The 26,863-nt window shown below is 39.7% G+C and overlaps 2 protein-coding genes across 2 annotated transcripts in view; one reads left to right on the forward strand and one right to left on the reverse strand.

Annotated features, from left to right (window-relative positions):
- The window catches only part of rnf123 (ring finger protein 123), a 109,586-nt gene that overhangs the window by 15,653 nt on the left and 67,070 nt on the right, over positions 1 to 26,863 (reverse strand). Inside the window, exons 36-37 of the mRNA XM_076268697.1 lie at positions 23,081 to 23,165; positions 1,107 to 1,234 (exon numbers count right to left, since the gene is read on the reverse strand). Coding sequence (XP_076124812.1) covers positions 1,107 to 1,234; positions 23,081 to 23,165 — 213 coding nt within the window. The remainder of the gene's footprint in view (positions 1 to 1,106; positions 1,235 to 23,080; positions 23,166 to 26,863) is intronic.
- On the forward strand, positions 5,683 to 7,163 carry amigo3 (adhesion molecule with Ig-like domain 3). Its single transcript, XM_076268578.1, has one exon. The coding sequence runs from the start codon at positions 5,706 to 5,708 to the stop codon at positions 7,161 to 7,163; it is 1,458 nt and encodes a 485-aa protein (XP_076124693.1). The 5' UTR covers positions 5,683 to 5,705.

The following is a 26,863-nucleotide window of genomic DNA, read 5'->3' on the forward strand; positions in this document are numbered from 1 at the left end:
GTGTACCAAAAAAGGTATGCTCACAATACAGAATAGTATATCCCTGGATCACAGCAATTATATCATTTTCATTTTCCTGTGATGATTTTCCTTTTGCCTTACACAAAATACAACCTTGGATCATTAATCCTACCCAAACTTAATAAAATAGATATGATGGTATTGGACTACTACATTCTAGTATCTTCTGGAAGTAGAATTGGCAAAGACACTGAAGCAGAAGGACTTGATATAAAAATAAGTCAGAGGTATTGGTATCACATCATTGATTTTCTATCCCATTCCTAATTTAAGGAAGGAGCAAAGAAAGACAGAAAAGAAAGATAAAAAAGGAGAAGAAAAAGTCAACCTCTGGGGGCAGAACGAAATGAATGAGAACTTTGTTTGTGTGCATACTGTATGTGTTGTCAGCCTCTTTGTACATGTCTTTGCATTCAGGATTGCACGACCTTGTTTTATGTTTACAGAAGTTCTTATCAGCTACAAAATACTGTTGTGGTTGTAAGTGAGGCTTTCCAATAAAATATTCATGCTAAAACAGATGAAAGAGGGTTACATTTCAGTCTGGTCCTTTTAGCCCTGATCAAGAATACTCAAAGCTAGGAATAGCACAGGTTTATCCCTCCACAGAATCTGTTATCTGGAAGGCTGTACTTAAGCATACATTTGACGATTACATTTGATGAAACTGTCTTGCTAGGTAGCTGAGCTGGCTTTGGGAGCATGATAAGGGAGCATAAAGATAATTTCATGGAGGTAACAATATTGCACTATGGCTTGATGGCTTGATATGTTCAGTCTTACAATTTCACTGGATTGCCTACACTGAGCAAAAGACTCAGTGTTACTAGGAATATTAGAAACTTGTTTATATCCACTGATGCACTTGTTTATGGGCAGACATGCCCATCATATCATTTACTTTTACCATTTTGAATATAACTCTCTGCTTTGTTTTCCTACAGCTTAACAACATAAATACAGCCAAAATAGAGTCCCAAATGGGCCCCGCTTTTCCATAAACACATTGGGCCAGCAGTGTAGCCCAGCTGGGACTGGGTAGGCTGTCTGGATGGCCCCTGGCCACAGGATAGAGGGGTACTCACAGGCATGCAGAGAGAAGTGCTTGCGGTCAGTTCCAGCTGCACTGGCTTCTCCCTCTCCAAGCAGGTGCTGGATAGAGTGGAGCTGGAAACAGGGGTCTGAAAGGAGTACAGATGCTGCTCTTGCAACTCTGAAAAGAGATGGAAATAGAACATTGTTTGAGTTCTTTTGTCACTTTTGGGAGATAGGCTCGTTGGAACTACCCACCTCAATGAGCTATGCTAAGCTATGCTAACGGTAGGTGCTTCAGACTGAGCACAGACAGAGACGAAAAGAGACAAAAATGAACACATGGTACCAGTGTATTTGGTAAATGGACTGCATTTCCATAGTGCTTTTCCACTCCTCTGACCACTCCAAGCACTTTACAATGCCATGCCTCACATTCACCCATTCACACACTAACTCACACATCGATGGCAGAGGATGCCATGCAAGGCGCCAACCTGCACATCGGCAGCACTCGGGTTAAGTGTCTTGCTCAAGGACACAACTTTGACAGGGTCAACCTTCCAGTTGCTGCACGACTCCTCCACCACCTACTGTAAGCCACTGCTGCTCCATGTAACAACACACTGGTTGGGCCCATGGCCACATAGTGAAAAAAACACAATGGAGGGCACACAGACGACCAGAGAGAGGCATGCGTTCACTCTATAATAATGACATTTACGTCACTCAGACCCTGGCAGAACCTCATGTTCTCAAACACATCAGTAATACCGTGCAAAGAAGAGAACAGAGAACCCTGTGAGTTTTCCCCTGACAGTAGTCACTTACTCGCTCTGCACGGTGACATCCAACACTCGCCTTGGCATCAGCGAGGCGTGGATTGACAGAGACATCTTTTCAACATTTTTCAACCTTTTATATAACTTTCAAAAATAGGCACAGTAAAATGGTGAAAAAAATCTCCAGCCTCCAGTTTTCTGTGAATGACATGTCTCTTCTTGTATCTTGTCATGCTGTTTGTTATCTGTGTAACCAAAATGAAACTGCAGTGAGGTGATTCTTCTGAGTTATCTCCTCTCTGTGCACAGTGCCGATAAAGAGACAATAAGGAGAACTATGACATTTCTCAACTCAACACTGACCACTGACCTTTGCTATTCAGGGTTCAAGATACAATAACAATTTTTATTTATAACCATTTATCATTATCATGAAAGCTTACAGAATATGGTATTCATAATTGGTGATTTCAGTTCAAATCCTACTGAGTGATTGTGAGTGCTTGTGCATAAAAAGATGTCTTTGTACAGTATGTCCATGTCCATGTTGGGGAAAGCTGCGAGGCATGGCAGAAGAACCACAAATGAATGATCCTCAAACAAAATACAGGCCGTTAAATCACAGGGCACCTCCTGTGACAAGATAATTTACTGCTAGAGTCAGTTTTTATCCAGTGGGTTATTTACTTGGTTTTTAACATTTGCATTAGCTACAGTATGTAAAATCATAGGCAATGGAGCTGAATCAGAATTCAAGGATTAAAACATTTTATTGTCTATCAAATATTAATAGAACATTTTCTTGGGTTATAAACACCCATAGGATTTAAGAATCATGAAAACATCTATAGTCTGTGCTAAGCTGCATTATCTGTGGTGCCTTTGTACAGTGTTTTACTGCTGTTCAGTACCAGGGAGCTCTCCTTAAACCAAAAGACCATGGTGTTTACATATTGCCTGTATGTAGATAGGAAGTGCTCATCTGTCAGGTGGACCACCAAGGCCATGTCATCAGCATATTTGAAAAGTCACACTCCATTGCTGCTGCAGGTGTTTCATGTGTACATATGGAGAAGATGGGCCACATGTAGGAGCCCTGTATTTAAACATGTTGCTGATTCTGTTGAAACGTTCTTCATCCGCAACAAAAGTGTTGACTTGTGGTAGATGGTGATGCAGAAGCTCATTCATGATAACAATATTAAAGCAGATGAAAAGTCCAACAATAAAATCCTGATGTATCAATCACGATGCCTAGCCACAGTGTCCAGAAGACTTAAGGCAATACAACTCTACTTACACTAATACACAATTATGAGCAGCAGATGTTATTTATGCTGATCGACTGTTATCGAAGACAGAAGAACATAACCATGGGATGTTAATAACGTCACCAATAAAAATTGAGATGAAGAACATATGAAAAGAGTGCTGACACCATCTGTCAAGTATGAGGGGAAAAATGATTATCCGGAGGTTCTTAAATGTGTACCAAGTGGGGGATTTTAAATAATTCAGTAAGAGGATATTCAATAAGTCAGTTTTACATTGTCAGACACTATGACAGCCTGGAATAGAGATTCAAGAGAAAAACGTATCTAATTTCTTTCAAAAGGTTAAAGTCATAACGTATAGTAACATATCATAACATGTAGTCATAATGTATTTCATCTGAGGAATAAGTTATAAGTCACTACAGCCTGTCTATTCTCGCTGACATTGTTCTTCATTTCATTTGGTCAAATAATGTTCATTCATGCATTTCAAATTACAGCTAGTGTGTGGAGAGAGAAGGCACTGGATATGAATACAATATTGAGGTACTGCTGTGCATGAACATGTGTGTGCAAGTGCTTGTGGTGTAGAGTGGAGAAGATTGCAGCCCTTGGCACTAGCCCTCAGCACTGGATCAGAAGAGACTAATATTTTATGACAGCAGTCAGGGCAGTGGACACTATGACCACAGGGAACTATAACAACATAGTCAACATGGATATGCACCCACCATCAAAAATACATGCCAAAATACATGACATCCTTTTGGATGGCCACAGGAGCATAAGATTGCCGCATACTAATTGAGCAGAAGATGCAGAAATAAATACATCTCTCTCACCTACTGCCAAAGAGCTCAAGTAATGACTAATAATAACACTTTTTCACCAACATCATGTATCACATAACACATTCATATCATAGGGCATTTTACTGTCATTGGACATACTTCTTAAAACACTATCTATACACTTTTTACATTTTTGAATTGACACTGGGATCCAATTCAGAGGGACAACTGGAGTGAAACCCTTTCATTCCATCAATCATTTTCATCCATCACCTTTCATGTCCTATTTTTGCACTTCCCCTAGGTTCTACATCTGAGTATTAGTAGTCCATAATAAAACAGGCAAGTTGCACAACTGGAAAAACGTCTGACAAATCAGGGCTCAGCAAAACAACACTGTTGTACATAAAAAGCAAAACAAATCCTCGAGGAGTCACCATAGGGCAACAGGATGAAAGAGAAAAACACAAGAAAGGCTTTCATAAGCCCTTCCCTTTCACAAACCCCAACTCTGACCAATCACAATGCTGAGGGAAAGAGCAAAGAGGGAGGAGAATGTCAGCGTGAGGTTGTGAGGGGGGAGCAGAGAGAAGGAACGAGAGAGACACACCACAAGGCGATGTGCAAGTCAGAAAGACGGTGTGGAAAGACAGACCAATAGGGAGAGACACGGCTCATTAAGCTGCAGAGTAAATGTAATAATGAAACAGAGTGAAAACAGAGGAAAGGTCAAGAGAAGAGAGGAGTGACAGAGCAAAATGGAGAACTAACAGCAACACAAGTACCAGAAGGAGTGAGAAGGATGGAGAAAAGGGCTGGAATTCTATGCATCTGGATGTGAGGGGGAGCTCTAAGTATTCATCAAAACACCTCTAATGATGTATTGAACTTCACTTCTGGGGTCTTTGATGGAGATTGTGATGAACACTTAGCAGAAACATGGGAGATGGATGTTCTGAGCTAAGGAGAAAAGCTGAAAGCCTGCTGGTAAATGGATATGACTGCACTCGATGACTATCCATCCAGACTCTTTACTGTTAACTAAAGGGCAACTAAAGGGACCATATATTCAAAGTAAAAAAAAACTCCAAAGTGACGCATATAACATTAAGTCAATGCACTCTAATTATTGACTGTTAAGATAGTTTGGAAAAAAAAAACCGTAAAAGTCTGTGGTTGCCAATTGGGTGTTGATGTAAGTACTTGGGAAGTGCAAATCAAATCAATGGGGAAGCAGAGGCCACTTGGAAGAAACTATTATCAGGTTGACTTGAGAAAAGCATCCTGATTCTTAGGCAGCACTTAATGTGTCTTGTTTTTAAAACAACTGAAACAAACTGAATCCCGCTGTCACCTACTGGAGTAATCATGCAAGGCAGATTCTAATTTGGGATATCCATTGTATCTTTTGACAACACATTGGTAAGTAAAATTATTTTTGATGGTCTGATATAGTTTCAAAACTAAGGATAAAAAGATACATTCTTACTGATATGTATTCTCTTCATAAATCACTGCTGGAAACCACCCATTAATAAAATGAAATATCAATTAAATGAAATATTAAATAATTAGTTAACTATCAATAAACTCATTTAATAAATATCTTCTCATAGTGCTCATTTTCTTTTCATTGCAGTTCCGTCAGCCCAATATGTTCTTCAACTGTTTACACAGTTTGGTCTTTCCACAATTTGGCATCTGATTTTCCAAAAACACTGGGACGTGCTCAAAGCTTATAGATTATTTGTTCTCATAAATTCAGGTTAATTTGCAAAAAGTCCTTGCAGTATACTGCCAGCACCATGTTGTGGGCTTGGGGTGTGGCCATAACCTTGATACTGGGCTCAGTCCCACTGAAACAGGCTGGAGGCAGCTGTCCTTCGAAGTGTCTGTGTGCATCTGATATCCTTAGCTGCAGCTCCCTCGGCTTGGAGCAACTGCCTGCCACACTGCCCACAACAGCTGCCACACTAGACTTTAACCACAATCAACTATCACAACTTGAAGAACACAGTTTTGCAGGACTGCCTCGGCTGGATACACTACATCTGGCTCACAACAGACTTAGCAGACTGGCACGAGGGACCTTCCAAAATGCTAGCAGCCTGAGGCACCTGGATCTGTCATCCAACCTCTTATATGTTGTGGAGCAGCATTACTTCCAAGAGCTGGTCGGGATGGAAGAGCTGCTTCTCTTCAACAACCGCATCACCCAAGTGGAGAGTCGGGCATTAGCCGGGCTTAGCAACCTGCACAAGGCCTACCTGAGTCACAACCTTCTCACAGACTTCCCCTTTTTCTCAATACAGGAGCACAGCCACCCTTTGCTGAGCACACTGGACCTTTCTTCCAATCGCCTGCCCAAACTACCACTAGAGGACATCTGGAACTTGCCTGCTGCAGTGCAGAGTGGTCTCTTTCTACATAACAACACACTGATCTGTGACTGCTCCATGTACAGCCTTTTTCATCACTGGGAGCAGCGGGGCTTTGCCTCAGCTAGGGATTACCACCATGAGCACACCTGTCTGTTGTATGGAGAACGAAGAGCTTCTGTACGATTCTTCCAGCATAGACGCTTCTTTGAAAACTGCACCTTGCACATACAACAGGGGTTGGTGGGCGAAAAAGACAACAGCTTGCAGGCCTATGTCGGTGATTCAATCACACTTGAGTGCCAGACTTCACTGAGAGGGGAACAGATGAGACATATATGGGTTTCGCCCCACCAGGAGTACATTGCCCCTCCAGGCAACAATAATTCACTGCGCATGCATGCTAACGGAAGTCTGGAAATCATCTCAGCACAGGTCAAAGATTCTGGGGTGTACTGGTGTATGGCCCTGGACCACCAGCGCAATGAGACACAAGAGGTAAATGTGACAGTGGTATCACGCCATGTGGAGTATGAGCCCTTCAATACCGGCTTCACTACCCTCCTAGGCTGTGTGGTGAGCCTGGTGCTGGTCCTGATGTACCTGTACCTGACACCCTGTCGTTGTTGGTGCCGTAAGCAGCCCCCTGCACCCACTACCCCCAGCCCAGCCAATGAGTGCAGTGCGCAATCATCCATCCTGACACCCACGCCCCCCGCCACCACTGAGGGACCCGGCCGTAAGGTCAGTAATAACAAGCACGTGGTGTTTCGGGAGCCTGTCAAGGAGGTGCAGAATGGGCGGCTGCATATAAAACCTCAGGCGCTGCGCCACAATGCAGAGTCTGTAACTTCTGTTTTTTCCGACACACCCATTGTGCCGTAAGCAACCTCCTGTACTGCTCCTTTAACCCAAACTCCATCCCTAGAGCTGAATGGTACCCTCCACAAGGGCAGCCAGCCTTACAGCCTCTGAGAACAGGGCTAGAGTACTAGAGTAACTATAGATGAGAGGGGATGGAGATAAAGAAGGGAAATGTTACGATGTCATAGTAAGACTTACAGAAGCATAAGAAGGAGGAGGACAGTGTGGCTAATATGAGTACCTACAAACACTACAAGCAAAGGGTGGAGCTACACTCCTTCAGTATCTTTATAGACCTTAAGATGAATGCCTTGTTAAGAAATATAAATAAGCCACTGCATTATACAAAAGCCACTTTTGACAAAAATCCAGTAGCTTCAAAAAACAACAAATGCTGTTGTATATCTATTTACGATCAGCAAACGTTTTTTCAGTTGGGTAAAGAGAATACACTAAAACAACTGTGAACAAGTCTAGTCTCCACTTGCACTGTGATTTACACCACACTTTTATTTTTTTATTTTCCTAGCTACTTGATTCAAAACAGTTTCTGTGAAAAAAGAAAAAAAAATGGGTCAAAAGATTAATTGTATTTTGATTACAATTTACAACCAAGAAGGGTAATTGAAAAGTCTCCTATTGATATTTGCCAATCGTGAGGTCTTGACTTGTAATGTCAGGAGGGAAATAGATATTGACCATGTGACAAGAACAGATCGTTCACGGATGATAACAGTGTAACAGTGGAACTAAAAGGACGGAACAGACAGAACATTTCCATACGGTAACCTTTCCCCATTGTCATCATCCCATGTCTCTTTTCTCTCTCTTAACACCTTCCCTTTTCCCTTTACCAAAGCCCTAATAAATCATTCTGCTTCAACACTGAGGTAAATGTCTGCTTGTTATTGTAAGAGGGGAAAACAGAAGATGACAAACAAATCAGAACAAACAGATGACAGTGTGTAGTAGTAGTAGCAGCTATAGTAGCTAATAGAGACAGAGTGATCCCTTAACAGATTGTGTGCACTCTCACACCTGGAGGTGGAGTGTGAACGCCACTGGCTTTTCTGAAAACTTGCTCTGTGGTGCTATGAAACACAGATTATACACTTTACATACTGCACATAAGCAGAAGCTACCTGTACAACAACTGCAAGTAATAATGCCTGCATCATGTATTTTTTTCGTGTTAATGCATGATTCCATCATCCTCATCAATAATCATCGGCACAACTAGCATCACTGACTATAATCAACTGTCCAGAAAACAGGCACATATCCTGGAAATTATTTCAACCATGTCTTATGACCTAAAGTTGATTAGCTTATTTATGAGATCTCTGAAGAAGTTGAAATATACAAAACTGACACAATAACACAATATATAAATCACACTTCCTGACACCTTAAGAGAGGTCACACTAACACAGAGGCACCAAATACACTGTTTGAAGTAAACACAGTAAAACTCCAGGTGTCCAGGGAAAATTCCAGGTGTATAACCCAATGTCATCTTTAAGGTTGCATCTTGTTCTGGTTCTGACACCACGATTCTATGCTTTTTTGTTACTAATAATAACTTTTATGCCATCACAAGCCTTATTTAGACTTAGATCCAGTGTAAACACTTCAAGCATTTGAGCTGTACAGGTTGTGCAGATTATACAGACTGTGCTTCACAATGTCTATATTGCAGTGAATTTCCTGAACAGATATTGAGAAAAGCTCAACCCGTTTTTGTTATTGTTTTGATTTTGGTATTTTTGCCTGTCAGATTATTTGTATTCATGTTAAAGACTGTAGCAGTGTGTTGAGAAAATGTACAGTATGTGCAGTCTTTTGCATTTCTGAGTGTGTGCATATGGTGTGGAGAGAGAACATCCTCCCTACATGACCTGATTATTGTATTAGCAAGTAAAGATGTACAACTGAGACTTTCGCTAAGAATTACAAAATCATATAAACAAGAAATATGCCCATAACACTATATTACAGCCAAAAAGCCATCACAAATAAATAATAAAATACAAAAACCTCTTAACATTCTCACTTTTAACAGCAGCTTTTTATCATGATATTGTGATCGACTATAATTTTGTCCACAATCTGCTTTTCAAATTATAAATTATACCTTTGACAACTTCACCATACGTAAAAACGCTGCTGATGTCTTAGTAGCCTGTTTTTTTTCCACTGAGATATTGATCTGGGCAGTCTCAGCTCACTTTCAATTTCCTAGGGGCATAATGGGCATACCAGGAAATATATAACGGTTCATTCTTACCGAATCCTTTCGTATAGCAGACTTCTTTCTTTCCCATTTAAAAGAAAACACATGTCTGTGCCGGTGTTCTTGAGCGTTCACAAGAATGAGACAAAGAAGAGTTCACACTGACCATATTGCATTCATAAGAATGGGATGGAGGGATGAATGGACAAGCCAATAATTTGCTCTGGCCACAGCTATTGCCGATGTGGTGGCATATACATTTACATCAATGTGCTCAGAGTTTTAAAGGTCCCCAATCAGAAAGAGTGGACCTTTTAATGTCTGTATCCTTTCAAAGTCACCTGCAGGTGACATGGTCTGCACTGCCACAGCAGACACAAGTATGGTCAGTTTTTGTTGACCAGTGTGCAGTGTTTCCCACAGAATTGGATTCAATTTGTGGCGGGGGGGGGGGGGGGGGGGGGGGCATCGTCTTGGTAGTGTATAGGTCTAATTGAGTGCCTGTCACTTGAGGGAACCCTTGCAAATTGCAATAACACAGTTGAAAGGCTGCTGATGTGTGGATGCAATTCATAACATTTTCTACATAGTTAAAATAAAGGTTCGTACTTCTCCTTGGGACAAGCACTTTTGAATTTTGGAAAACACTTTTCCATTTAAATCGGGATTTTTTAAACATTCAGTGTCAGAGTCAATAAAATGAGACCTTCAACGAAATTGACAAGCAGCTGTAAGTAGGCTAAGCATGCTAAATTCGACATCCAAACAGTATTCTAACGTTAGCTTTGAGATACTGCTTGATTGCATAACTTAACTTAGTTTAGTCTCTTCAATGTAGCCTACTATGTTGTGATAAGATCTTAGCAGAGTTAACTTCAATGCAGCAGTTTTGAACAAATTTGCGCAGCATGGTCACGATGCTAAGCGGATTTAATAGCAATTTAGCCAGACGTCTTCTATGCAATGCTTCTATGTGGCAACAACAATCCTTCAACAATGGTGAATATTTTGTTAAATGCACATGCAGAGGAGGGGCAGCGGGCTACGAGAGAGAGAGAGCGGGGCGGGGCAAGGAAAGGCTGAGTGCAAAAAAAGTGCAGCTCAATGGCAATGCAAGGATTTGATCTTATATTTAATTTAATTTAAATTAAATTTAATTAAACATAGAATATTTATGTGTGGCGGCCGATTTTTATTTTGTGGCGCCCCGCCACAGATTAGTCAATGTATGGGAAACACTGAGTGTGTCACCAAACTGAATATCAAAGAATAAATTATCTATTGATTAAGAATAAGAAATTGTTCAATAAAGACCTTAAAAATGTGCAATGGTACTTAATACAGACCGTGATTAGCAATAATATATACACATATTAGTGATGTATTAATGGATAACATGTGCTTGCTAAAGTGTTACCCTATTTTGTATTTCAATTACTGCCCATCCCTGCTCTAGATAGGCAATTCTACCACAGAATTACTACTAATGAAATAGGTCTTGATTACCATCTTGGGAGTGAAGGCAAAGACAATACATGTTCTTCAGAGGTCAAGTGTTTTCAGATCTCAATAAGGTGAATTGCACGCTATGAAGGGAAACCATCAAACCATTTTGAGCATTCAGTGGTTAATATTTGAATAGCTGTGAGCATGGACGTGAGGGTTAAGAGGTCATCTCTGTTACAGAATTGCTGTGCTGCACCTTGTTAAATTATAAATGATAGCGCCAGAGTGTGGCGTTATAGGGATCATGCCATACTGTAGGTAGCAATTGTTTTCTTGTTATATAAATAAGATATGTCAATGTAACTAGTGGATGTACTGGGCTTTTCAAAGTGGACTGTTTGCTTCCTTGCCTGCCATAGAAAAGAAAATGGTCATAGAGCATGTGCCAATTAGAAAAGTGCATGGTTTCTACATAGAAACTTCTCATATTCATTATGCTCCCTCCCCTGTTAACATTGGAGTGCCCAAAGCAATCTGAATCAATAAGATGGAACCATAGCAAACAGCAATCTAGTGTTACATCTGGAAAATGCCTAAAGATGTTGGCCAATCAAAGCAAAGCCAATCAGCTTGATATTTCCTATAGGGTTTTCAGAACATTTCTTTTTTTCAATGAAAGAAAAAAAAAAGACTTTGGCAGAGAAAACCTCATCCATTAATTCCATATTTTGGGGTATCATTTCTAGCCGTCAACCCTTCCTTTAATTAATCCCCAGATTTGTGCAGTGTTTGAGTACCTTTGAGTGTCCTCTGCACTTAGTACCCTCTAGTTTTGCCCCTAAAATACCCCTCTTATTTTGTCTCTAAGTGGCATTTTCCAGATAACAGGATCAATGTGTTTCAGAGCAGCTCAGAATTTTCTATTAAGCTGTGAACTTTGCTGTTTGACACAACACAATCAAAGCAGTCAATGTGATCAGTACGTACTAGAAGAAATAAGAAGAAAACATAACACAAACAAGGAATTTAATACCCAAAACTAGACCTGCACATCAGCCAATAAATATTCTCATTGGTCATGGGACTTTATTGCTCTCTAGCTAACTGGGCATGTTTAAGACAGATAAAATGATAAATGCACTTACCCTAATGTTACCTTTGGAATTGTGCAATATTGCAATCATGCAACATTATGCTTTTATTTTAACTTTCTTGATAGTCCAGTGAGTGACACAAAGTAGGTTACTTAATATAAGTTAAAGCAGCACTCTGCTTCAAAGCTATTATATTAAGGTAATTTAGATAGTAAACAAACTTGTGATAGGGAGAACTGTGCACCTAGCATAGCTGGCAGCGCCTCACAGGCAGAAAACCAGCCTGGCTTGTCTGACGGTGAGCCGGAAAAATCTAGCAAGAATCGTGAAACATTACCTGATCAGTAGATAAAGGTCTTTGGAGATGGTTTTCGCCTATTGCTAGTCCTTCGGCTCCAAAACAAATGCACATGTACCGGTGTCCAGGGGGAAAGGCTCAAGTCGTGAGAATTATTTACAACAGTAATCCTAAACCTTAAATTAATACATGTAAATGTAAATGCAACCCTAAAGGTTGTTGGTTCAATTCCTGGCTTCTACCGTTGTGCCCTTGAGCAAGGCACTTAAACCCGAGTTGCTCAGGGGACAATATAAGTCGCTTTGGTTAAAAGCGTCTACTAAATGAATAAATGTAAATTTCTATTTGGATATTGATCAGCACAGCTCCACTGATTGGTTCACTGATGTAGGCATTGAACCCAGGGTCTTAAAAGATGAGACTCACAAGCTGGTGGTGGTAAGGAGCGTTTATAATGAGTGTTTATAATTAGAATAATCTATTCATTTAATTTCTCTTTGAAAATGTAAGAGGCATATAGTAGCTTGTCCAATTTTTACTTTCAGCTTTGACTTATTTTACCAATCCAAAATGATTACTTTGGTGATTTTCAACGTATGTTCGCAATCAGGAAAATAAAATATTTAATATAGTCTATTAAATACAGCCTTCTGGCGGACGTCTCCAAGAAGACGTTTCACAATATTTTCTTTCTTCATGATGCCACCGATCTTCAGAAGTACACCAATCTCCCACACAGCAAAACAACACCACGATCTGATGCTGCCTCTCTTGGCACACACTAAAACATTGTTGCAGGCCGAGTTCCCCTTCATGGCAATGTCATTCCCTGATGGAAAGGATTTCCTTTAATAGGATAATGCACCCTGCCACACTGTTCAGGAATAAATCTGGGTCAATGATGAACTGTAAAGTATTGGCAACACTGCAGGCTCATTGACAACAAGGTTTAAGTGGGAAAGGAGGTTGAGCTGGCCCATAGATCACTACACAGTACAGAAGTGGAGCTGTTTTTTGCATACTGAATACAGTGGCATTGTTTATGTGAATTGTTATTTTATTTTGACATTATTGACTTGCTTATTTACAGACTTTTTTGCATCTTAATGAAAAGACAGTATCAGTATTGCCAGATATATGACAGAGACAGGGTTCCTACACATTTTCCATTTCAAAATTCCATACTCAAATTTTCAAACTTCTCGGTACATTTTTCTGACCATATTCTAGACATTGTCAATGGAGTGTTCTACTAGCATTGTGAAGAACTGTATAATAATGTTTATTATTAACTTGTTAGCCCTCAGCAAACACTTGCCCACTGTTGGATACTTTTCGTTGGGGGAAGTGCTGTGTTGGAAGGTGCACTCACATTTTTAGTTCTCTGTAGATACAGCAAAGCCTACATGTGTTGGGAGACTAGTGCACAGCTGGCAGAGGCCTCAGAAATCACCGTAAACAATATTATTTGTTTGTAATAACAGTTTATCAGATAATGCAGTATCCATGTCAAATTCCATACTTTTCCAGGTTTTCCATACTGCGTAGGAACCCTGCAGAGATATGCTTATCTCAGATGTCTGTTCAATCTCCAGTAGCAGATACATACATTTTAAGCTTGATATAACACAACTTTTGCCAAAATGTCAAAGCCCCTTAGTAAAAATCCATGAACTACAAAGGAAAACCACGCTTCAGAAATACTTATTGTCTTCTAGACTTTTCTAGACTCTGTAAGCACATATCATAATGACACATTTCATCTGTCAAAGGCAGTGAAATACTGGCTTAAATCACATGAACTACTGCACTAAAGACACTACATGAATCAATGCCTCATCTATTATATTTCAGCATGATTTACACGACACGAGTGCCATTGGGGTTATGCAACAGTTCTACTACCAATTAATCATCAAGTCTTATTTTGATTTTGTCAATTCATCCTCTGCCGAAAAAATGGTTCCAATCTTAGCCCTGGAATCTCCTTTTGCAGAGCAACACAGCATATCACTCAAGAGTAAAGTTTAGTGAGAGAGGCTTTTTATGGTTGTGCCCATAAACATTTATATGTGTACTTGCTTGTCTGTGTCACATGCTAAATTGAACATTCATCCTATTCCATTTTTTCTCTCAAAAATTTCCAAATGTGATGCTGAAATCGCTGCGCTCACGTTTTGAACTAATGGAATGTTCATGTCGGAGTAATTACTAGCAGTAAAAAGTCCGAGTTGGGATGTCCTGGGATATCCCCACTCTGGAATGCCTCTCATCCAATCATAAATGAACAAATAGCTTGACCAGACCTAACTTTTGTGTAATTGCCCATTACCATGTTTTCTAAGGTTATACAAATATTTTATGTTTGGATGCTATAACTTTTCTTTCTTTCTCTCATTCAGGCAGAGGCAATGTGTGTAACATAAGACTTAATGGCTCAGTTGCTGTCATTCCACGATTTCAGCAGCATCTCAGAATCTCTCCCTGGACATCCTGACCTGCTTTGATCACCAGCACAATCCTTCAGACTGGATTTTGACACAGCTTGTGTAATCTAACCCTTACTATTGACCATGATGTTATAATAAGATATGTAATAAGAAGTGTAAATTGTATTCTAGGGAATCACATTACCATTGATGTTATGTTACACCTAAACCTTACATGACCTTGGATACCAAATTGTTTGAAATGATAAGTTATGAAAACTGAAAAGGCCAACCACCATAAGTGACTTCAAAGGACTACAATGTTATATTCAGCAGGAAAAAGTTGCAAAATTGATGAAAACATAATCCAAAAAAGGAAAGAGCAAAATAGTAGCAAGAAATTTGGTGAACTTGGTGACACTAATGATGTCTGAGTTTCAATTCTTCTCCCCCTCTCTTTATTCTTTCCCTCTCAGGCAGACAATGACCAATCACTGCCCTGTCCCTGATCTATGGACCACCTCTTCGTCTCCACAGCAACCTGCAAGGACAGCACAGCAGACATGACTCCCACTAACTATGAATACATATCACTCAAGAACCTCTCTGTCCACAGCAAACACATCATTCAGCCCCAAACCCTATACAACAACCCGCAGCTGGACAGATGCCATATGATACAAACAACTCAGTCCATGTCAACTCAGTCAATACTGTTGATCACATACCATTTTTACTCTATGTATCAATTTAGGCTACCTACTGAAATGTCTGTATAACATGTAATTTGCATACACCAGCGCATGTACATATGACATTATAGCTACGTAGTTTAGGGAAGGTAAAATTATTGAGAAGATTGAACTTCAAAAAAAAGGAGGTTAAAAGATTTGTAACACCAGCCACTAAATCTGTTAGGGCCCGGACACACCAACCCGATTATCGGCCATCGGACGTCGTCAGACAGTCAGGCGAGGTTGGTGACTCGAGTCGGTTCGGTGTGTCCCATGCCATCGTCGGTCGAGGTCGGTATTGGTGTTCATTTTGGCCGATTACACATGTCGAATCGGCCAGTGGCTGTCGGCCTCAATGACCAATCTGATTGGTGGAGTGCTAGAACCCTTGACTAGCCTAAACATGATCTCAGATTAGTAGGCCTATGACAATTAGCCCTACATTCAGCGATGTAAGTTATGAACCCATTTTGATAAACTATCCTAACATTTTTTTGCTATATTTTTGCTATATTTCCACAATGCACCAGCAGTTTGTTTAGGATCAGCTTTGCACAAGAAGCGGAAAAGACTATTTTCATTCTAAGGGACCGAATATACAACCCGAATTCCGAAAAAGTTGTGACGCAGTCATAACTTGCTAGTTCTCAGAGACTGCAATTAATCATGCCACAGCGGGCCCGGATAGCAAACATAGCCCACCTTATCTTCTATATTCTTGTAAATCCTCTAGGTTTGTAAATGAAGAGGACATTGAATCCAACATGTGGCATAACCCCTGTAGAACCTGATAATGTAATAATTTCCCAATAATGTAATAACTCCCAATAATGTAATAAAACAACTCATAACTCCAAAAAACATGATTACATGAAAACTGATAATGTAATAATCCCTGAAAATGTAATAAATTGCATTTCCCCAAAATGTAATAATCTCTGTACCGATAATCTAACAAATTATTACATTAACGGGAGGCTATTACATTATAAGGTTAACCTTACTTTTTCCAGAACCTAATAATGTAATATTTCTCAATATTGTACTAACATTGGCCAATGCTGTAGTAACAGGCCACCATTAGTGGGGACCAAGTGGTGAAGTTGTGTAGGCGACCACCCACCGTTTTGCTGTGATCCAAAACTACCTCTACGCTAGCAAAGCAGCAGTCATATAGGATTAGGCAAAAAAATGTTACATCTGGATTTTTTTCCAGTAAATTTGTTTCAATGATTCTGCCAAAATTTCACAATCTGCCAATCTGTTGGGTATGACGACTGGACCCTTGACCATGGATTTCAGGTTTTGGGACAGGGTATAGAGATGGAATATGGGGGACCAATTCAATGTTTGATGCAATATTATACAGAAATATCAACATAACTGAGTATGTATGAAATGACAATTAAAAAGTACATACAAGTTGATGTGAACAACATAATCTAATGCTAATAACCTGCCATGTTCAAAAAAGGAAATGCTAAATACTGTCCGTTAGCTAGTTTGCCATTATTAAAATTATTTTAAAAGCTCACTCTGGTTTCAAATACGAGATAAAAAAAACCATGGCTCATATCTACTGAAAACAGATCAATTCTGTGTACATATTCTATATCTTTTAAATACGTTTAATAACAATAATTAGATGTCTATTGTCTTTTCCTTAAGTACTTCTTTATTATTCTTTATGAATAAAATAATTAATAACATTTCAAATCCATACCAGGAACATCTGGTTGGGTTGGCATGGATTGTAGCAGAATATTGTCAGGGGGACCTCTGGCTCTTTGGTGTTGTAATAAGTATGCATGGTTATGGACCCAGAGACAAAGATTGGAGGTGGGGTGGCTGCCCTCGGCCTTCAACACTTGAACAACATTTTTTAAAGGCATAAATGAACGAGATCAGTGGCAGAGATGAGAAAGCACCCTCTCTTGCTTTGAAGGACAAAACTGACCTAAAGGTATGTGAGCAGCTGTTCTGTGTGCAAGGTTACACACAATAGGATGAAGTGCGTTGTGTCCCCCACCCAACCTCTGTCCCATCCTCAAAAGGGTGCAGCTGTGGCCTACTGGTTAGCGCTTCGGACTTGTAACCGGAGGGTTGCCGGTTCGAACCCCGACCAGTAGCCACGGCTGAAGTGCCCTTGAGCAAGGCACCTAACCCCTCACTGCTCCCCGAGCGCCGCTGTTGTTGCAGGCAGCTCACTGCGCCGGCATTAGTGTGTGCTTCACCTCACTGTGTGTTCAGTTCACTGTGTGCTGAGTGTGTTTCACTAATTCACGGATTGGGATAAATGCAGAGACCAAATTTCCCTCACAGGATCAAAAGAGTATATATACTTATACTATACTTAAAACCCGGTAAGCAAATCACACTGTGTCAAAATCGTATTAGTGGAGCACTGTTCGCTACATCAGATGCCTTTTAGATAGCAGTAATGGAGGCAAATTATCTAAATTGATTTTCGCAACTGCTGCAGAAGGGGTGGAAATAAGAGTGCACTGGAGATTCCAATAAAACCAATGCACTCCATCTGTAACACTGCCACTCCATGATGTCTTTGCTGATGATTTACAATGTTTTTCTTCCTTCATTGGATATAAGTCAGGAAATTCCTTTTGTGTGCGAACACATTTCACTAATACAACCTGATTCAGAAAAGCTTAGATTTGTGAGGCTCAGAGAAGGAAATGTATAAAGATGTATCGAGGGCTGAAATCTGTTCATGTTGAGAATGGCTAAAATTAAGATGGTTCAGTAGATCTGCAGTTAATCTCTGCATGTCTGCCTCATTGTTTTTACACATGCATTCCTCCTCCATCACAAAACAGAAAATAACTATTAAACAAACTGCTGCAAGAATACCAATCTACGCAAATCCAACAGGCATTCAGTTAATAATTTAGTTCAGCTGGTATTTTTCATCCTTTGTTTGACCACTCCACTCCACTAAAGTCCAGTGACTGATGCTATCAGCACACTACCATTAGCTGCCTCAGCTCAGTGTCTGACACAGGGCTCTTGAGAGCAGGCTTCAGCAATCAGCTGGCACTGCTCCCAAAAAGCTCTTCCAGGGTAAAGTTAAAGGCAAGCAGTGAGGGGGAAATGCAAGGCCTTTTGAGAAATCCCTAGGCTCCAAATAGGTTGCCCCACCTGAACATATCAACGTCCAAGAGTTGGGAGCTATTTGTTTTTGTTTTGCAATAAAATTATACCGTGCAAACAATTTTTTGCTTGTGCTGGAATATGTGCAAAAATGCAAAGTGGATGTATTGCATCTCCTTCGATGGAATTCCATATTTAGCACTAGTATTTATTATGACAGGGCCCATCAGAAAATAAAGTAACCACCTTACACTGGTTGAGTTTTCGTTATTTCAGATGACAAATTGATTTTGATTTCCCTGACCATCGTCACTAAACTTTAAAGTTGCAGTTGGCAAGATTTTTTTGATCATATTCACTGAAACCGACACTATGCTCCGACAGAACAACATAAATCAGCCGGTTTTAGCAGGTTTACCTCCACCAGAGGCAGCCGTGGCCTACTGGTTAGCGCGCTTTGGACTTGTAACCGGAGGGTTGCCAGTTCGAACCCCGACCAGTAGCCACGGCTGAAGTGCCCTTGAGCAAGGCACCTAACCCCTCACTGCTCCCCGAGCGCCGCTATTGTAGCAGGCAGCTCACTGCGCCGGGATTAGTGTGTGCTTCACCTCACTGTGTGCTGAGTGTGTTTCACTAATTCACAGATTGGGATAAATGCAGAGAACAAATTTCCCTCAGGGGATCAAAAGAGTATATATACTTACAGTATACTCAGGGTAGGAATTTCACGGTGGCCACGACGGCCATGGCCGTCGTTGCCTCTTGCGTTGGCCGTGAGGCCCCTTTGAAAATCAGAAGTTTACAGGCCACGGTGGCCTAGGTGCCCCCTTCTTTCAATATTCTGCTTTGCGTCCTACTAATAGCGATTTTTATTTAGCCTGTGGCCTGTCAAAATTATCTTAGCATTCACAGCGCAAATTAATTTAGTCTTTTACGCAGTGGAGAAAGTGACAGTGCAAGAAAGAAAGTGCGTCCAAATTCACCCATTCATCTCCGTTGAACTACTCGCGAAGTAGCCTATTCATCACACAGACATCACAAGTATCACATGAAAGAGCTTTTTCTCAGCTTTTAAACGATGTTATGGAGTTGAACGGTTCGCGAGAAAAGTAAATAATATAATTCAATTTAATCATACATTCTACTGAAGGTTTTGCATCCCATGATGTCCCAACCCATTCATCTCGGTGGAATACTTCCCGAACCCTTCTTTTAACACACGACAAACCATATATCAGAATAAACAGCAGACCTTACCGAACACAAAGGTGTAAAGCAGTCCCCTGTACAATTTGCAGTAAATTTCAACATGCATGGATGTCTCCAAATTTGGGCTTTAAGTTTTACAATGTGCTTAAATTGTTCCACATAATTTCATAACGGGCCAAATACAAAACAAATGTTACAAATATCGCCTAGATATTGGTAAATCAGAGGACAGCTGACTGAGTTTGTGAAAGTAGCCTTAGCCTAATGATCACAAAATGCTAAGCATGCATCTAGGCTATTTGAGTTTCTTAAAGCTGAGCTGTGGTTGAATTGTTCAATACATGATTTTATAACAGGCCAAATATAAAATAAATGTTATATATAGCCTAGATATCTGTAAATATTAGATGATCAAATGATTTACAGTTCTATGTAATATGTCATGTTTCATGTTTTTGTAATGTTTCATACAGTGATGCAGGTCTACTGCAGTGAATAGGCTAAATAAAACTTTGATCATTTTTATAACCTACTACTGTATAGTTAACTTTGGCCTTGGTGCCCTGACATGTGGCCTTTGTGCCCCCCACCAAATATGCCCAACTGAAGGCCAAGTGGCCTTGCCCCCAGAATGGTTAAATTCCAAGCCTGCTTATACTTATACTTACTTATACCTAGAGCCTGTTATTTGTTTTGCAAAAATCCACAGCTCCCAGTTCTTCTAGTCCAATATGTCAATCACAGTCTGGTCTGCACTGACAAGCACAAACTCGATGAGAGGGTGCTCGGTGGTAGTGGGGGAGGGGCATGAGAGTTGTAAACATTCAAAATTTTGGCTAAATCCCCTCAATCTGTCAGCCTTGCAAACTGCAGTTTTTAGAGTAAATTAATTAATGTAGTGTACACACTTTAAAATATTATTAAAAAATAAATAAATAAATAAATAAAAAAAAAATATTTAAACTGGCATTTAACAATTAGATGTGACTCAAATGTCACAAGTACTAAAGGCACTCTAATAACAGCATGCCAATAATTGTGAGCAATGTGTTTTTGTTAAAAATATTTATATTATGAGATTTTCCTTTTTCTCAAAATAAATTAGCTTCCCTTCAAGGTTGGATTTTTCCTCATTGTTTTTATTGTGAGATTATAATAAATCATCAACTGATTATTTTTTATACCTTTAGCAGAGGTGCCAATAATTCTGGAGGGCACTGTACTAAGTAAGCAGTAAGCTTAGAATTGTAAATGCTAATGTTATCTCATGATAATGGCAGTGTTTGAATGCTCTAACTACATGTGATGTGCGTGAGTGTTAGTGATAAAATCATTTTAATTACATTGCTTTCTATTGGAATGTCCTAACTGTATGCGACACGAAGCAGTGATTATGTAGCGTGATGCAACGTGACATTTTGAGCAGAACGTTTGGCGGACGCCCCTTCTCTATTTTCTTTCTGTCGCTCCCGTTGCTCTGCTATTTTGAATGAGAACTGGGATGCAATAGAAGGGCATATTTAATGGATTTAGACAGAGAGCATTCAATGCTACACAACAGTCTCTCGCTCAGATGCAGTTAGGATACCCTGTTACAGGAAAGATACCATTAATATGATAAAAAAAATGCTAGCCTTAAATACTATATATTATCTGGATAGCATCAAGCTCCAAAGTAGGGTAGTGGGGAAAGGAGAATGAGCTTAGATGCACAGTGAACTCGTTTGCCTTCTCCACATATGTACAGAATAGTGTGTGTACACTGTACACTGATGATGGTGTTGCTAAATAGCAGGCTGCACAGCATCATGACAAACTCTGAAGTGCCCTGAAGCAGATTTGGGCAAGCAAGAGAGTTGCAAAATGAGAAGGGTTTAAATTGGGCTTAAATCCGAACTATATGTGTTTTGTGTGAGCTAGCTACCTAAAAGGCATGCAAACCTTGCAAACACTACTCACAGACCTATTGCCACTGTTAGAAGATTGCTTACATGCTAACTAGTGTCTTTTGGCTATGGTCAGTAATGTCATGTTGTGATTTTTTTTTTTTTTCATTTTTGTGCTGTGTTTCTAGCCTGGGTTTTCCCATTCTGCCTTAAGTGCGCGATTTTATTCACGCTGCTAGGCAGCCTGGATTCCATGGACTTTGTTTTCACCTCAACGAAGGAACCAATCACAGAACGGAGGGGGGACAGCAAGACGATGACGACACACCGAAGCGTTTATGAGCTACATACAGACGCATTTGATAGACATTCGTAGCGCCCAATAAACGGCTCTGGGCATTCATAAACCACGTTTCAAATACAAGAAAATGTATGTGTAGTTCCCAGACCCCATCTCAATGAGATGAGGTTTGGCGTTAGCCAGGCTACTGTGTTCCAGGCTGGAACACTGAGCTGCATAGTGCATGTCCTGGATGGCTGGAGGGAACACGTCTTCTTCCTTCACATGCCCATATACCATCAGTTCAATTTCAACATGATACCAAAACTATTTGCATGATAAAAGCGCAAGAAGTGACAAAAGTTCAATGTGTTGCACTGAACGTACCTAAAGTGCAACAATCTTGCATTCAATATATATCCTCACCCTTATGAGTCTGCCTTTATCTACCATATGGTGAAGCACTGATACTGATACTAATCAAATGAGAAAGTCATTCTGGTACTGTAGCCTACAAGATCACTGCAACGTAGATTTATTTTTAGGCAATTATTAGTGTATTTTTTAAAAGGCCTACATATTGAAAAGGTATCTAATGTGTGTAAAATATTAGTTTTTTCTGTGTAGACCAGCATTCTAATGCCTATTTGTTTGGGAACGCAAATGCACATGCCATAAACACTCGCACATGCCATAAACACTCGCACTCAAGGGACGAAATCATGTTCTTTACTATCTGGCAGAGTCACTAGGCTGCCCACAAACATGAGTGCTGAAATAATGAGTAGATTTCCTTGAGTCGCAAACCCACTGACTGTTCCCATTACAGCAGGAATCTGCTAGACAAGGAACATGATTCAAGGACAACCATTGTAGCAATACTTCCCAAGGCTAGGTAGCATTGTCTAAATAAGGCCGTTTTCACACACAGTTAATTATACCCCAAACTACTCCAGGGTTTTCCTCAATTCCTGCACACTGTTGCTTTAAAACACACTAATATATTCTATTTCAAAACAGCTCTTGCCATGGTTATTTCACAAATTCTGTCTAAGCATGGGGCATGTGTACTCTTGTATGTATGAATGTATTGTGTTCATCCATTGATCTATTGATATGAACAATTAATTCATCCATTAATTGTTCATAACTAATAACATAAATATTTTCTCAATGCTTTTACAAGGCACTTGTATGAGGAAAAGATAGTCCCACACTTACCCCTGTCTGTCACTCTCCACTAAGATGCGCACCAGGATGCCTGTAACAGCTACAAGTATAGGGTAGTGGTCCACACTCTCCAGTCCTACACACACACACACACAGAAAGACGAAATCAGGTCTATCATTATGAGATACAGGCTGAATACTTCAAAAACCATTGAATATATTGATTTTTTTTTTTTTTGGTGTTATCTGAAAGAAGAACCATTTAAAATTAATTTCCCTAAGTTCCATAGTTAAGTCAAGTCAAGTCAAGTTTATTTATATAGCGCATTTCATACACAGTCAGATTGTATTTCATACAATCATAGCTGTGTTTTGAGTGTGTGGGGACATAGACACATCAAAGAACACGCAGAAATGATCAGATAAGGCCAGGTCTTTAACAGCTGTAGAGACATCGAGACCCTTTGTGATAACAAGGTCGAGGGTATGGCCGAGAGAGTGTGTTGGCCCCTGTACATGCTGTGTTAAGGAGAAAGTATCGATTAGTGCAATGAATTCCTTGGCGTAATTGTTTTCAGGATTATCCACATGCAAGTTTAGATCCCCTGATATAATAAGACAGTCAAACTCTATGCAAACGACTGATAGCAGTTCACCTAGCTCTTCAAGAAAAACTTTTGCTGAATGTTTTGGAGGCCTGTAAATTGTCAGTAATAAAATCTGAGGAGAAGACTTAATGCGTGCACACAGATATTCAAATGAAGTAAAGTTACTGAATGACGACTGATTGCACTGAAAAGACGTCTTAAAAATTGTGGCTATCCCCCCACCTTTTTTTATTTGCTCTGGTAGCACACAAAAAACTGAAATTTAGGGGAGCTGATTCAATGAGAATAGCAGCACTGTTTGCTTGATCTAACCATGTCTCAGTTAAAAGTAAAAAATCAAGGTTGTGTGTGCAAATTAGATCATTAATTAAGAATGATTTGTTTGAAAGAGATCTGATATTGAGGAGTGCTAGTTTTGCTGTAAGTGTTGGGGAAAAATGGTCCATGGGGGAAATTTGAGGTTGAATCAAGACAAGAAGGTAAAGTTACAATATTATTCAAGTGGGCAAATCCTACCTGTACCTGCCTGTAACCTCTAACTTCAAATGCGATTTTCAGAGTTTTTCAATTGGAAAATGATGGCAGGAGGCTATAATTCAAAATGCTGTATCTTGACAACAGTTTAAGATATTACTTTGACCAGGATTTCGTTTTAAAGCTCATGGCGACCCCTTTCCATTGATACCAAAATCTCAAATTTGAATTTTGGGTCATTGTGACTCATTTTGCCAGATCAGGTCACATATTATTGTGTTTTTTCATGTATTTGCTTTTGTTTGAAAGCTGTTAGAAAAGCACTATTGTGGATATGTATCCAGAAAAATGTCCAAAGAATTAAGGTAAACATGGAGGAAGATAATACAAATATATTTTTTATCTTCCCCAAAATGTGCCAAAAATTATGATGAAAATATTTAAGAAGCAAAATTCCTTCAGACTCCTTGAATCCTCTCTAATTTGTTATTCAAAAGGGTGACGTTTTGATATTTCAATAGTTTTCTTACACATTTGCTGACAAAGTGGGGTTCATGGCATATCTTTAATCTGAAAGGACCAGGCATTTCTTTAATCCATATTTATACCAAATCATGATTAAAATAACCTGCTATTATTACCCGTGTCATATCACATATTACATTATTTAACCTTACTAGCCCTAAACTTTTTTTGTAAAGTGTTGCCGGTCTGTATGGCAGAAATGGATGTTGACCGGTTCATATTGTCTGCAATCAAGTACATGTACAAATGCAATTAAAAAATCTATTTTGGTATTTGCATTTTTCATACCGATTTGGGGTTGTATAAGTCGTAGTAGGATAGCATAACCATAACAACACTGTACATTAAGTACCGTTTCCAAACAGTCTTCAACTAATAGGCTAATCTTCCATGTTATATATTTTAAGAGCAATGGACCATATGCACGGAACACTCTTAACCCTCCTGTTGTGTTCGCTGTCAAATTTGACTGATGTGTTGTGGTGCGTGTGTTGTACAGTAGCTACACGGTTTGGTTTTTGACAAGGTTTGGGTGTTGCACCTAGTGAATCAGCATGTTACGATGGAGGGATGTATGCGTGTGTTAAAATGTTTATTATTGGGCAAACACAATATTCAGGGCCAGAGCTAACGCTTTTGCGCCCATTTCAGGCGTATTTGTTTTGCAATGTGCGCGTAAAATCATAGCGAGGTATGCACAAACAGGCCACACTGAGGTAAAAGCGCAGACTGCCTGTCGCGGGAGCTGAAAATGGCAAATTGCGCTTTTCCGTGTGATGCATATGCCTTCATAGGAGGGTCAAAGGGAAAGTGGGAGTTTGCTGTAAAGAGATGGGAGGGGAAGCGTAAAGAGCGCCTACTTATATATTCTGCAGTATGTACAAAAACTGCCTGTGAAAGCGCACGTCTATTCTGCGCCTAAATATCTCCGCCTTGTAAAAGCATGTGTTAATCCAAATTGTGGTTAAATGCGTCAATAAGAGAACCTTTCAAAGACAACAGAATCGCTATGTAGAGTTTTGTGTCTTTGTACTATATCAAAAGCAATCTTAACTGTTGATTACGGCAATGGACTGTTCACAGGCCTTCCTAAAAAGACTATTAAACAGCTTCAGGTGATACAAAAAGCAGCAGCTAGGATTCTAACAAAAACTAAAAGAACTGACCACATTACTCCAATTCTTCAGTCCCTGCACTGGCTTCCAGTAAGTCACAGAATTGACTTTAAAGCACTATTGCTTGTTTATAAATCAGTAAATGGAGCAGGACCTAAATACCTATCAGACATGCTACAGCAGTACACACCTTCTCGTCCTCTCAGGTTCCAGATGAAAAACCTGTTAGTAGAACCTACTGTTAGAACTAAACATGGTGAAGCAGCTTTTAGCTGCTATGCGGCTCAGCTCTGGAACCAACTTTCGGATGACATCAAAAAGGCCCCAACTGTAGCCAGTTTTAAATCTAGACCAAACTGTTCTCAGATGCTTTCTGCTAACTGCGCTGAGTTACAAATTCTGAATCTGCCTTGAAAATTATTCTACCTTGTCTTTTTTACTTTTATTACGTTTTTACTACTATTGCCTTTGTTTTTTTTTGCTTTTTAATTATTCTTTTTTTTAAATGATTTTACCTTGTGTGTTTTATGTTTTCTTTTTATTATGATCTTTACCTTTTGAACTATTCTTTGACTAATCCACTTAAACTTTCCTACTTGCTAGATTTGACCAATCTTCCATAGTCTACGTGCACAAGTAGTTTGAGTAGAACTACTGATCTTCATGATCTCCCTGCTTGGTGACATCTTATCATGTATTATTTCATGATCGCTAAACATTTGATTCTTTTTAATGTTGTCATCAGTTAACTTCATTCAACTGCGCTTGTATGTAGGCTATGCCGTTCAGTTGTGGACGTTCGTAAATTGCGTTGGGGGCGGAGAAAGGCGCAGATTACCCGATGAAGTGAAAGTTTGATAAATACCACAAATCACAGCGTTCGCTATCTGCGGTTTGTCCATGGCGCTGATAACGATACGTTCGCAAATGTACATGCATCTGGCCCTCAGTGTCTGAACATGTAAGGAGCAGAATATAACAGAAGATGCCGTTACAACACAGCTAACGCTCCGGAAAGAAAACGCTGGTTAAAGAGCCTTCTGTGCATCAGGTCCATTATGGGAGGAAATAAAGATCAAATGAACCACATTTCTTATTAAAAAACAACAACA

Source organism: Alosa pseudoharengus, unplaced genomic scaffold (genome assembly GCF_046254945.1).
Source record: "Alosa pseudoharengus isolate Yale_2024_CS ecotype anadromous, Long Island Sound unplaced genomic scaffold, YU_APseudo_1.1 YU_APseudo_1.1_scf_5, whole genome shotgun sequence".
In the NCBI taxonomy this organism is placed as follows: domain Eukaryota; kingdom Metazoa; phylum Chordata; class Actinopteri; order Clupeiformes; family Clupeidae; genus Alosa; species Alosa pseudoharengus.

What these genes read in the sequence shown, in the direction of transcription:
- amigo3 (XM_076268578.1), top strand. Translation starts at nt 5,706, where the DNA reads ATGTTGTGGGCTTGGGGTGTGGCCATAACCTTGATACTGGGCTCAGTC.